The sequence below is a fragment of the Astyanax mexicanus genome, chromosome 18, assembly GCF_023375975.1.
Source record: "Astyanax mexicanus isolate ESR-SI-001 chromosome 18, AstMex3_surface, whole genome shotgun sequence".
In the NCBI taxonomy this organism is placed as follows: Eukaryota; Metazoa; Chordata; class Actinopteri; order Characiformes; family Acestrorhamphidae; genus Astyanax; species Astyanax mexicanus.
This window is the reverse complement of record NC_064425.1, coordinates 17,511,247-17,524,826: the sequence shown is the minus strand read 5'-3', so window position 1 is coordinate 17,524,826 and position 13,580 is coordinate 17,511,247. Positions and strand designations below refer to the sequence as shown.

The 13,580-nt window shown below is 40.7% G+C and overlaps 1 protein-coding gene across 2 annotated transcripts in view; it reads right to left on the bottom strand.

The window, feature by feature from the left end:
- sgsm2 (small G protein signaling modulator 2) overlaps positions 1–13,580 on the bottom strand; it is a 72,313-nt gene that overhangs the window by 28,874 nt on the left and 29,859 nt on the right. For both annotated transcript variants that reach the window (XM_022668836.2, XM_022668837.2), the window contains exon 3: positions 2,069–2,237. In XM_022668836.2, coding sequence (XP_022524557.1) covers positions 2,069–2,237 — 169 coding nt within the window. The remainder of the gene's footprint in view (positions 1–2,068; positions 2,238–13,580) is intronic.

The following is a 13,580-nucleotide window of genomic DNA, read 5'->3' as shown; positions in this document are numbered from 1 at the left end:
AACGAAGACCATTTCAGAACTTACATCAGAGCCACTGATGTGAACCATAATTATGGTTATAATTAGTAGTGCTTATAATTGACAATAAAGCTATGTGTGATAACGCTGCTGGACATTTAAAATGTAAAATGCAATAAATTAAGATTCTAAATTAGTTTAAGCTGCTGAAAGGTTTTTCGGCACTTGGCTTGGATGCACTCATTTTAAGTTAAGAAGTAGTTTGGTTTGTATTTGTTTACTGTGGACCCCAACCTCACTCTACCTCATTCTGCATCCAGCCTTGTTACATCACACAAGCACTGTCTGCAGCATGAAGGTAATACAGTATGGGTTTGCTGTTATTTACATTGTTATGTTATCGCACCTCTTTTAATGCATTGATAACAATAAAGAAATATCACTTCAGGGAACAATTCAGCATCAAAAAACTCTGCAGATCTACATATCTGCAAGACCTTCCATGACAGTCTCTCATAAAGGGAGAATCCCTGGCTGGAAGCATGACATTTCAACTGATGTCTGTGCAACCAAGGACCCACCTCTCTCATCTCTGAGCAACATCCAGCTAACACAATTTCAACCCAAAACGGACGTGGCAAATTAAATCTGGCTCATGCAGCGGGATGGGCTTCCATAGAGCAGCTCCTATTGGTTCAGACAGTCAAATTGCATTTCAGACCTGAGAGAGCCACCATAGAAGGAAGAAGACAAGCAAATCAAGAAAACAATGAAGCTGGAGTGCGTCGTAGGTACAATAATACCCCTGCAATCACTTTTACGTTGCGTTATTAAGCCCCTGGTATTCTCCATAATAACCTTTCATTCTGAAATCAATTTGAGCCCTTAATCACTGTCGCCGAGGTATTCAATAACTAGCAAGTTGCAGGTTGCTCTAGCAATGATGATGCCTCCATGTTGCCATGGCAATGGGAGTAACTCAGCAAATAGGGGATTGGTGGAGTGGAAAGGAATGAAACACAAAAACACACTCACAACACACACTAGCACAGAGCATGTGATCAGGGCATTCTGCATTAAGGCCATGTGGGTGTGTCTTTGTGTGAAGCTCTGAACCAAGGCTATATGGAAGCACACAGGAGGTGAAAGCTGTGTGCACCACTTCCTTATGGCAGCAGAATCGCCTAGAGACTCTCCCTATTAGAAGCCCCCTGTGCTGGAGTGCTGCACAGGCCGTGTGGCTCTACTAATGGAGAACTAATGGGCAAATAAGCAGCCAAGTGGAGCCTTGGTGCATCTACACAAACCATCCCTCACTGAAAGCATAGCAGCAGACAACTTCAAAGATGCTGCTTAAAGTCCCCCAAACAGCCCTTGCACACTACAATACTCTTTATCCAAAAAAAGAGAGTTTCACCCAGAAGGAAATGTTTTAAATTGCAATGCTATTCAGAAGAAAGATTTGGAAAGTTACCAGGAACAATATATTATTAAACATAATGTAACAAACCTGATGCCTCAAAAATTAGTTAAAATAGTGTTCAAGAGGTTCTGAAATGTGTCCTGTAATAATCCATCCCATGCAGCACAAATATTGTCACACAGATCCTGCATATTTTGTTGTAGGGGTGGAGTGTTGATAGCATGTCAAACACTTCCCACACATTTTCAATCAGGGAAGATCCAGCTGTCCATGGCATAGCATCCAAGTCTTTAGGGTAAGTTCTTGAGATGGCAGAAGTATGTGGACAAAGTGCATGTTATGAAGCCCTAAAATGATCTAGCTCAATAAAAATTGCACACATCAGTCAAAAAAATGTTTTAATCATTCATCGGTCCTGGTAACCTTTATCTTCATTCCAAATAGCCATTGCTATCTGACACTTCTTTCTTGGTGCAACCTTTTTTTACTATTGTTTGATGATGAGTGTAAATCGCCACATATGGCCAGCCAAGAAATGATCTGCTGCTTCCTCCTCAGCTTTTGGAATTTCCTCCAATGTTTTCTGAAATGAGCAGCCGTGGTGTTGCTAAACCCATATGGTATACTTATAAACCCGTAATGACCCATTGAGATGATTTGAAGGTAAGCAGATAAGTAAAGTTAAACCTGGTGATCTCAGCCTGCTGCTGTAACTGCTCCTGGACTTTGCGGCACACCTCTCCTGCCGTGGCGTTCACCTTGCCAATCTTGGTGAAGAGGGCCGCAATCTTATCACTGCGGAGGAAGCCTGCAGCCCTGCGCTTCAGCTTGTGTCCCAGGCAAGCCTCAATGGAACCTGAGAGACAAGAAGTGTAGAGGAGGAAGTGCAAGAGGAACCACAGGGAATAAGAAAAGGGAGTTTTGAAAAGAAAGAAACAGAGAGAGAAGCATTTATTATAGCAAATGTGAATAAGCAATTACAATCATTATTTTCCAATGTCGCACAAATTCGTTAATCACAGCAGAGCTTAGTGACACAACAATCTAAAACTCACCCCCAGCAATCCCTGGGGGCTTGCACTTTTAATGGACTTAGCTGATATAGGGGAATAAGTCATTGTGTGAGTAATTGCTTCCCGCATTGTTCTCTTTGAGACGTACTGAGGCCACATGGGTGGCTTTTGTAAGGCAGGCGCCCTCGATGAGGAGAAGCGGTGGGGGCTCAGAACGCAATTACCATTGGCAACAGGATTTACTGGCTGGTGCCAGAGCTCTGGTAAATATTTTAGTAGGGGAGAACAGCGCAAACAACCTGTTACTGCCACAGCTTCTGCTGCTGGCCCCCAGCTCCTACAGGTAAACAAAACTCGCAAATAAAAGATTTTCATAAAGCTCAATCACTTAAGGAATGCTCCCATCACTCAAGAAATAGTAGGCTCCAACCGTACTCATGGAATGACATCAAAATTATAAGATGCCAGACAAACTGAAATGACAATGGATTAGGGCATAACGCATAACTAGACTCAAAGGCCAGTTCTGAGATTTGCATCTGCAGTGTCTGCGCTCACCATCACATGATGGATATTATCAATATCTTGGAGGAACCAAAGCCCTGGCCCTACTGCATTATCGACAGGGTTTTGGAAAGGGAGCGGAGTTTTATGATGGCAATAGCTATTTTATTGCTGAGCATGTAACGACAAGGCCCCTGCCTCCAGACTCTCCACCACTCATTTTCTCCTTTAAGAGCTGACCACACCAAGAGTACATAAAATCAAGAGTGTGAAAACAAAGACTGGAGTGTAGAGGAGGAGAAATATATGCTCAGCATGTAGAAATTCTACTACACATGCATAGCACAAGTCTGAAGATTTGAGACAATTTGAGACAATTAGTTGACTTTAAATGGATTTTTTCATTTTAAAATCAAATATATTCTTTGTTTCATTTTTAATAAATATTTGTGTCTTGGCACTTTGCTTTTTTCTAAAAGCTGACTGAATAATGGCTCAGCTTCTTCTTGTATTTATAGCCAGTACCGTCTCCAGGACTTCGGATGTTTTTTAGCCCTAATTTTCTTTCTGTTTCATTACATCTGCATCAACATTTAAGGAATTAAGAAATGAAGTAGATAATAGTAATTTCCAAAGGTTATATATTGTATAAACTAAAATCCCTAAGTACCTTAAGCTTAGTTGCTACTAAATTGTAAGTCAGTATGGACACCTTGTTACCCAATGTTCAACATAATACACTTTACCTGAATGTCAAATCACGTAGACATGAGCACAATCCTTTGCTTTAGTAAGAGCAAGATACGTGTTAATTTAAGTACTCTTAAAATAGATGGGTCACTCAGCATATAAAGACAGAAAGTGAATCTGCTGTTCAGACACCCAGGGAAAGGTTAAGAGAAAAGTCTGGATGCTTGTCTTTCATGCATCTTGAAGGATGATTGGTCAAGTCAAGCTACACTTGAAGCTTGAAGTGCTAGAGATTGGGTTTTGATCATTTTCGACCATTGCCTTCAAGTACGAATTTCCGTCCACTACCAGGAAAGACACCATCACACTGTAGCCGTTCTGTTGAATTTCTGTGCAATTTCATGATATATATGTTATGAATTTTTAGGGCTTCGAGTGGTCCAGAGGTCTAAGCGCTGCCACTTTGATCAGGAGATCGCTAGTTTGAATCCTGCCATTGGCACGATGCCAACGGCTATTGAGCCATGAGGGAGCTGAGCTTTTCTCCAAGCGCCATTCTGGCTACTCAGCAATGCTACATCAGCAGTTGAAAAGTTTGAAAAGAGTTGGTGGCTGACTTCACATGTGTCGGAGGAGGCATGTGCTAGTCTTCACTCTCCTGATGTTGAGGCATCACTAGTGATAGGGGGTGTTCTAATGAGTGGGTTGGGTAATTGGCCTTGTAAATTGGGAAGAAAATAGACTAAAAATAGAAATAAAATAATTCAAAATGTTGTGATTTTTTATGCTTGGCTTTTTTTACAAAAACTTTTGCAAAATGACATAAGGTCCTGTTAAATTGCATCATTGCATAAGTTGACTTTTACAGCTAACAAATATGTTATGTTCCTTCTCATTCAATATATGTCTTACATTGTGTAGAATTGGCTTCCATTACATACTACAACACTAACAAGTGTTTAAAGGTTTGTGGTAAATACATTTTTAAGAAGGAATCCTACCTATAAACTGATAGAGAGGCCAATTATACTGTATTTTCTTGGGATTCCCAGACACAGATAACATTATTAGAACATTACTAAACATTGATTTTTGTTTCTCCCAATCAAAAGGCCAATGCTGAGACAGCTGTATCCCTTACTTTTTTATATTTTTGATTCTGTATTGAAATTGTGACACCCCAACAAAACATACAATTAAGTGAATCCATCCATCCCTCTGGGGAAAACCCAACTCCCCTCCCACCACACAACACTCTCTCACCCGGCCTCCGTGCTTAACAAACAGCAGCATTCAAACCCATGGCTGAGCGTGTGGATCCGATGAATCATCTAAGTGCTGGCTAAGTGCTTTCCCTTGAGGCCACAGCATGTTAACGTCCCCTTTTCCAAACACAACACCACATGTAACACTAATTCTCCCAACCACCAGGCTGAGCCAGCCTGATCAGTCATCTTCCCGCCTTTGGAGCTCTCATCCACCACCAGGAGATGGAGCGTGGCCGGCCAGTCAGGGGGCGAGATGGGCAGGATGCAGAACATTTCTCATTTCTGTGTTTACATAATGCCTCTGCGCCTGGTGGTTTGCCTGCCTGGCTGTGAGCATTTGTACGCCAACACTTTTGTCCGTGTTCACACACATGCCCAAGCCCCCACACATACACACACACACACACACACAGGCACATACTGTACATTCTTAAAAATAAAGGCTTCGGAAACTGTTCTTGGACTGGATTTATGTTCTTAAATGAAAACTCATATTCAATACAGAATGTGTGGCTCTTCATGTTTGCATTTCCACACAAAATACAAAACTACATTTATTTAACGAAACCAATCTGTAGTGTACAAAAGTGTACATAAACAAACATAAAGGCCACCAAAACTATTTTGCAAAGTAATGCATCCTATTTAAAAATAAATTAATTTTATTCCCAGCCATTAACAAAATGCATGCATCTAAAATCTCTTTTTCAAAGAGACTCACCATCTAATCACTCTCCCCATACAGATTCTTCTCACTGTAGTATCTGTGGTGTTTGATTGGAGTGGACATCACATGTCCATGTCTGAGGGGTGTGATGGTGTTGGTATTTTACTGGTACCGTATGTCATGCCGACATTATGTCACTATGACATTTATCTCCTTGATAATGAAACAATAGTATGAAACTATAAACACAATTAGAATTTAGCTTGTAATGAACAGTTGCTGTGAGAATAGTTGAGTGCTTCCACTTTCTGTAGTTCTTTGTAATGAGCTCCTGTGAGTTTATCAGTCACTACTTGTGTTAGTTTTTTGCCTTCATTAGATACAGCTAACCGGTCAGCATTTACATACCTGTCTATAAGGAAAATCACTAATTTAGGATTCCATATTCATATAAAACTTCTGATGAACATGCTTTCTGTTGAAAAGAGTTTTGGCACCTTAACAGCGTAGGCCACTGACCAAGTTTGTCTTTGTTATTTTAGTCAAACAGACAGATAAAGCTAGAGTGGGGTAATTGGGCATTAATTAAAATTGGCTGGAGTGCTCAAGAGATGGACCACTGCAAAGTATCTCATACAGACTGAGAATCACTGTGTAAACAATAACAAGCAGTCTTTATGAACAAAATATTTCAGAAAGGCTTTTTGGGGCAGATGTGTGCTCATGTCATTGTTTAAATAAATAATTATGATTTTTTACATATTTGACAGTTTTGTGTGTGTAAACAAACAACAATAGAAGAAAAACAGCATTAATTGCTAATTTAATGCTACAACACCTTTTCTTTCTGTGCTTCCCAAATGACTGAAACTGAGTGATTAAAACTTTTAAAAATATTCTTCTTGTAATAGGAAAGTTTGAAAAGTGCCAGAGGGCCAATTTGCCGTTGCGGCAGAGGCTTTATGAAGATTCAACTGTAATACCCTCCACTCAATCAGAGAGAATTAGTATTGTGAAGTGCATCTCACACTCCACATGGGCCTTAATGAGCTGAGGCTGATCAGGCATATTAGGGCTGATAAATCACAGCGCCAAAGTTTTACGGCTCCGGTTAGGAAATGACAGCACCAGTCCTAATGGCACACTAATGGCTGAAAGCACCCTGACTCTGTTCAACTAGTGAAAGAACAGGCAGGCTGGGCAGAGGAGGAGAGATAGGCTGGCTGGGCCTGGTGTCTCCATAGCCTCATCTCCACCAAGCTCATTAGCAGACCTAATTAAGGCTGAGGCGCAATTAGCTGTGGCTAAATGTCAGGAGTGGACAGAGTGTGGGGAAACAGATTGAATCTAGCCACTGTTCTTTTTGGCAATTCAAACATTTGAATTCAGGAACTACACATACACAAACAGACACACCTACACTTACTTAGACAATCACTTTTGGTTTTGCACACATAAAAAAAAGTATCTGCAAGTATCTACCTTAAAGATTTTAGATTGTTCCAATTACAGATTGTAAATAAAAAATATATAATAATACAACTGTTATTCAATCCCCTCAACTTCTAATTGTTAGAGCTTATCAGTCACTACCTGTGTTAGCTTAAGCATCACTAACTACAGCTGACCAGTATTAAAAATCACAATGAGATTCCCCCAAAGTAGTTCCTTGCTCAGCTCTCTTAATGAAGAAGATTTGTCTACTTGGTTATTTATGTAAAGTCTGTTACTGAAACAGTTCAGTGCATTAATGCCAAATAGAAGATAGAAAAAGTGCAAAAAAAAAATACAATAAGGTTATAAATATTAAACTAATTGTCAAAGACATAAAAAAATAAAAGTTACTTAAGCAAAGAAATGTATAAAAAAAGTGCAAGTGCGAAATAATGCAGTTATGGACATTAACTATATATATTAAAAAAAGATTAACAGTAAAGTGACGGCTGCAATGTAAACATGTTGAAGTAAAGTGCAGTGCAGGGTTATTCCTGAGGTGTGTTTAGAGTCTGAAGGCAGGGTCATTCCTTAGGTGTGTTCAAGAGTCTGATGGCCGTGGGGAAGAAACTGTTCTTTAACCTGGTGGTCTTGCATTTTACACTTCTGTACCTCCGGCCTGAGGGCAGAAGTGTGAACAGTCCATGCTGGGGATGGGTGGAGTCTTTGAGGATGGATGCAGCTCTCCTGTGGACTCTGTGGTGGTAGATGCTCTGCAGGGAGGGCAGTGGAGTCCTGATGATCTTCTCGGCAGTCTTCACCACTCTCTGCAGACGTTTGCGCTCTGCCATAGTCGTGCTGCCGTACCACACGGTGATGCAGCTGGTCAGGAGGCTCTCGATCACACAGCTGTAGAAGTTGTTGAGGATCTTGGGAGACATCCCAAACTTCCTCAGTCTCCTCAGAAAGTACAGCCGCTGTTGAGCCTTTTTGACCAGCTGCGTTGTGTTTATTGTCCATGTGAGGTCCTGACTGATGTGGACGCCCAGGTATTTGAAGCTGCTCACTCTCTCCACTTCAAGTTCCCGGATGAACAGTGGCTGATGAGGTCTCCTCCCCTTTCTCATGTCCACTATCAGCTCCTTTGTCTTGACCGTGTTGAGAGCGAGATTGTTGTCTTCGCACCATAACACCAGCCTGGTCACCTCACTCCTGTAGGCCGCTTCATCTCCGCCAGTGATGCGTCCCATCACCGCGGTATCATCAGCGAACTTCAGGATGATATTGTCCTTGTGTGAGGCGACACAGTCGTGGGTAAACAGTGTGTAAAGGATGGGGCTGAGGACACATCCCTGTGGGGTGCCGGTGTAGGTGGTGATGCTGGCTGAAGTCCTGTTGCCAATCCTTACAGACTGGGGCCTGCCAGTGAGGAAATCCAGGAGCCAGTTGCAGAGGGAGGGGTGCAAGCTGAGTGTGGACAGCTTGTGGGTGAGTTTGTGGGGGATGACCGTGTTGAAGGCAGAGCTGTAGTCCACAAAGAGCATCCTGATGTAGGAGTCTTTGGTTTCCAGGTGTGAGAGGGAGTAGTGGAGGGCAGCAGAGATGGCGTCTGAGGTGGATCTGTTATGACGGTAGGCATACTGCAGTGAGTCCAGGGTGTCCGGTATGCTGTGCTGGATGTGGGCCAGCACCACTCTCTCGAAGCACTGATGTGGCACAGGTAGCAAGAAAGAGTGAGTGATTTGATTCTTTGTGCTGACTGATGACTATAATCAATGCTGATAATCATCCCTGGACAGAGTGGAGGTGAGGTGTGCATGTGTGGCATCTGTGCACTTCGCTAGAGGGGGGATCCACCTGTGACTGTGCAGTCAAGCTGGAGCTGTGACTCACCGTAATTGACAGTAATGAACCGCATTACAGAGGAACTAGGCAGCTGTGGGCTGCGTGGGAGGGAGCAAGAGGAAACAGCAGAGTGTGGGAGGGGGTGAACCTGGGGTAAAGGCTGAGAAACGGTGAGAAAAAGGGATTCCAGAAAGCATAGAATACAGAACAAAGTCAGGAAAGAACGTAGGTGAGATTAGAAGCTGAAAATGTCTTTTCCTAGAGCTGAGCCTATTCCTAGAGCTGAGACCCATCTTTGAGCTAAGCCTATTCCTAGAGCTGAGCCTAATCTTTGAGCTGATCCTTTTCCTAAAGCTGATTCCCTTCCTAGAGCTGAGCCTTTTCCTAAAGCTGAGCCTAATCTTGAGCTGAGCCTTTTCCTAAAGCTGATTCCCTTCCTAGAGCTGAGCCTTTTCCTAAAGCTGAGCCTAATCTTTGAGCTGAGCCTTTTCCTAAAGCTGATTCCCTTCCTAGAGCTGAGCCTTTTCCTAAAGCTGATTCCCTTCCTAGAGCTGAGCCTTTTCCTAAAGCTGAGCCTAATCTTTGACCTGAGCCTTTTCCTAAAGCTGATTCCCTTCCTAGAGCTGAGCCTTTTCCTAAAGCTGAGCCTAATCTTTGACCTGAGCCTTTTCCTAAAGCTGATTACCTTCCTAGAGCGGAGCCTTTTCCTAAAGCTGAGCCTATTCCTAGAGCTGAGCCTTTTCCTAAAGCTGAGGCCCTTCCTTGAGTTGAGCCTCTTACTAGAACTGAGCCTCTTCCAATAGCTGATACGTTTCCTAAAGCTGAGACTTATCTTTGAGCTGAGCCTATTCCTAGAGCTGATACATTTCTTAAAGCTGAGCCTCTTCTCTTAGCTGAGCCTCTTCCAAGAGCTGAACCCCTTCCTAGAGCTAAGCCTCTTCCTAGAGCTGATCCTCTTCCTAGAGCTAAGCCTCTTCCTAGAGCTAAGCCTCTTCCTAGAGCTGATCCTCTTCCTAGAGCCAAGCCTCTTCCTTGAGCTGACCCTCTTTGTAGAGCATTATTATTGTAGTATGAATGCTACAATGTCAGATTGCAATGAATCCCTGACAGCAAACCATGTCAGTTATGAAGTACTGCATCACTGCCCCACAAGACCACAACATTCACCATCCATACAAGTTAACTGAACATGCTACAACAACGAGCAAATGGATAAGAAACTCAGTGCCTTATCTCAATTTAAACTGGGGACCCTGTACTAGAGATCACTGGAAGACTCCTATCATAACTGGCCCTTACTGCATTAGAAATTCGGTCACATGCAGTCATAAAAGACACATTTAAAATTTTAGGTGTGAATGGCTGTGTTTTTTGTCAATCATTTGTGATCACCCAGGACCCTGTTAATGCCAAGTGTGGATTTCTTCTTTCTTTTTCAAGCTCTCAAGAATTTTTGCCACTTTAGCCCTGGACAGTAGCATAAAACACAAAGCTCTGGAAAAAATAAAAGTTTCTTTGATTTTATCAAATTGAAAACCTCTGTAATATAATCAAGAGGAAGATGAATGATCACAAGCCATCAAACCAAGCTGAACTGCTTGAATTTTAAAGTTATCCAAAAGCAGTGTGTAAGACTGGTGGAGGAGAACATGTCAAACTGCATGAAAACTGTGATTAAAAACCAGGGTTATTTCACCAAATATTGATTTCTGAACTCTTAAAACCTTATGAATATAACCTTGATTCCTTTGCATTATTTGACATCTGAAAGCTATGCATCTTTAATATTTCAGTCATTTTGTATTGTCTGCAAATAAATGCTCTAAATGACAATAATTTTATTTGGAATTTGGAAGAAATATTGTCTGTAGTTTATAGAATAAAACAATGTTCATTTTACTCAAACATATACCTATAAAGAGCAAAATTAGAGACAGTGATTCAAAAACTGAAGTGATTTTTTTCCAGAGCTGTATATCTAAACCTGATGGGAACACGTTTGTCAGAATTATTAAATCTTGCATTTGATGTTTATGTTAAAGAGACTCATCCTAAACAGATGTTGGCCCCTCACTTCTTTATTTACATCTTTATTTTCCTTCCAACTTCCCTGTTATGCTGTTAGGATTGAAGCACACAAGCCCATTGATTTGTAAACATGTATACACCTGAGAAAAACTGAGAATTAATTTAGGGGCATACTGCACACTAACAACAAAAACATATGGGGTTAGAAAAGGCTAAAGTAGAAGTGTTAAGAATGTAAAAATTAGTCAGATCTAGGTATTAGATTTAGGCTCAAACAAACACCATGGATTCCAATACCAAACTGTGTGTTGAAATTAGTCAGACTTGCGCAGAAATTCCATTTTGGGATTTTTTGGTTGTATTTGGGTTCTGTTCCAAATTGCCGGTCCAAATTGAGCTGTGGAATGGACAAGAATGTGATACATCAGACAGAAAGGAAAGGAACGAGTGGTAAGGAGACAGGGCTAAATGAGGAGAGGGCGAAGAAAGCGGGAGGGTGCCTTTGTGACTCATCCATCCCCCTACCCCACCCTCCAGAGGTTTGGGTGTAGGGCTGGCTGTTCCTCACACTGCAGTCAGCCTGATCCTCCATTCTAAGTTAGGAGACTTGCTTTCCCCCCCTGGAGGAGACTGTGCTCACCACCCAGATAGAAATCAAATTGTGGCTGAAGTTGAGATTCACCAGAGGCAGCATTGTGCACGACAGCGCCACTTATTCTGTCCAGCGGAGGTGTTGATGGAGAAAGATGGTGGGAGATATCAGGGGAGTCACAGCGTGACAAAGCAAAAAGGGACGGAGGTGGTGGTGGTAGAATAATGACTACCCACAGTGCTGTGGAAGTTGAAAAAATATATTCTTTATTTTAAAAAAGAGAAAGCCCATGACCTCTTGTCCCAATGCTTCATATATATTATCTGACAGATAAAGATTCAATCCAGTTCAATTTTTACATGGGAGGCACTTTTCACAAAGCCATTTACAGAATGAGCAAACGGAGGATGACAGCTGCAGGGGAAACTCTCTAAGAGCAGAAGCAAGAAATTCAACTGATATTTATTTTTGCTTTATTTAATGTTGCAAACATGAAAAATGTGTTTCAATGTACAGCTTAGGAGACAAGAGACACTAGACAACACTCAATTTAAAAAGCAAATGCATAAAAATGCATGGTCAGATTTTGCGACTTTTAGCTATTTTGCCCTAGGATTGCATAATATTATTATTACCTATTATCATAGGGTATAGATCAACAGGCAGACAGATCTAATTGCGTATAAACCAATGACTGCATAAAACATGGATGCCACAGTTCCATTTCCAAAAAGCTGTCAAATTTGCAAACAGAGTCTGTGCAGTAGAGACAGAGAGGCAGAGACAGACTTGTCTACTTATTTTGTAGATTGTCCCCTTCTCACACAACAACTGTCTCAGACCGTCTTCACTCAATTTACATTATAATTGTTTGAGAAACACACTGTATAATAATTGTTAGAACATCACAAAAAAGAAGTTTAAAGCCTTCTGTAGAATATTTTTTTCAGACAGTGTTTCCCTGCACCAAGGCTTTTTCTGCTGTGCAAAAATTAACAAAGAGAAAAACACCTATAAAAATAGCAGCATGATGCCATCACTGGGAGCGATGCTCAAAAGCTGGAGAAAAAAAGCATTTCAAAGAAAAGTAAGCCTTAAATTTAAAATTATATTTAGAGAAAATTAAAGCAGACACAAATTAATGTTTTTAAAACAGACAAATTCATATTTTTTTAAAAACAAAGAAAAAAAAGCTTAGTTCATTTAGAAAACATTTGCAGTATACATCTAAGATATATATTTATATTTAACATATCTAAGACTTATCTTATGTATATTTGGTTGAACTGCTCCTTTAATAACAACAACACATTCAAAATCCGTTGATGGGCTTAGTCTATATATTTTTGACCAATGAAAAAATTAGGGGTGCACAATATGGCCAAAAAAACACTCACACTGCGTTAACACTGTTGAATATACAGATATGAGGATAGTAATCTCAGGATATCCTGAGGATTATCTCAGGATAAGAAGTGGTTTGTTGTGTGCACTCACAAGGGGTGGGACAATATATCAATATTCATATCAATATGAGGCCTTAAATGTCAATATTTTTATTGAAACAAAGAAACATCTAAACTCTCTTAAGGCAGAAACAAATTACTGTATTTAAAACAGACAAATTCATAATTTTTTAAAACAAAGGAAAATAGCTCAGTTAATTTAGAAAACATGGTGGCGCTAATCAAATGAATAGGCTAAACCTGAGGTGAAGAATTTTGATTGTCAAAATCGGTGAAACTGACATTATTATATTTGCTAATTGCTTATTTAGGAGTGTTTTAATCTCTTCAGTAACATAGATGGAGGAAAGTATAATAGAGAATTGTCTTCCGATATACTGAGTATTACAGAATCACAGTACTGTGATATTTTTATTGTGGGAAATATATTGTGATAATATTGTACGAGATGCTCTGTGATTCCCACCCTTAGCATTTGCTGTGGAACTCTACCTCGCTCTGCTTCCAGGCTAGTTATGTCACATGACCACAGTCTGAACTTCATCAATTGCTGCACAATATGTAACTTGTAGTTATTGCAGTTTGTTTGATGTGTTTTTGTGAAACCCCATATTGCGATAATGATACAAAAAATAGTATTTATCTTACTGCACAAATTACCATATATGCATGCAATGAAACCAGAACCTAAA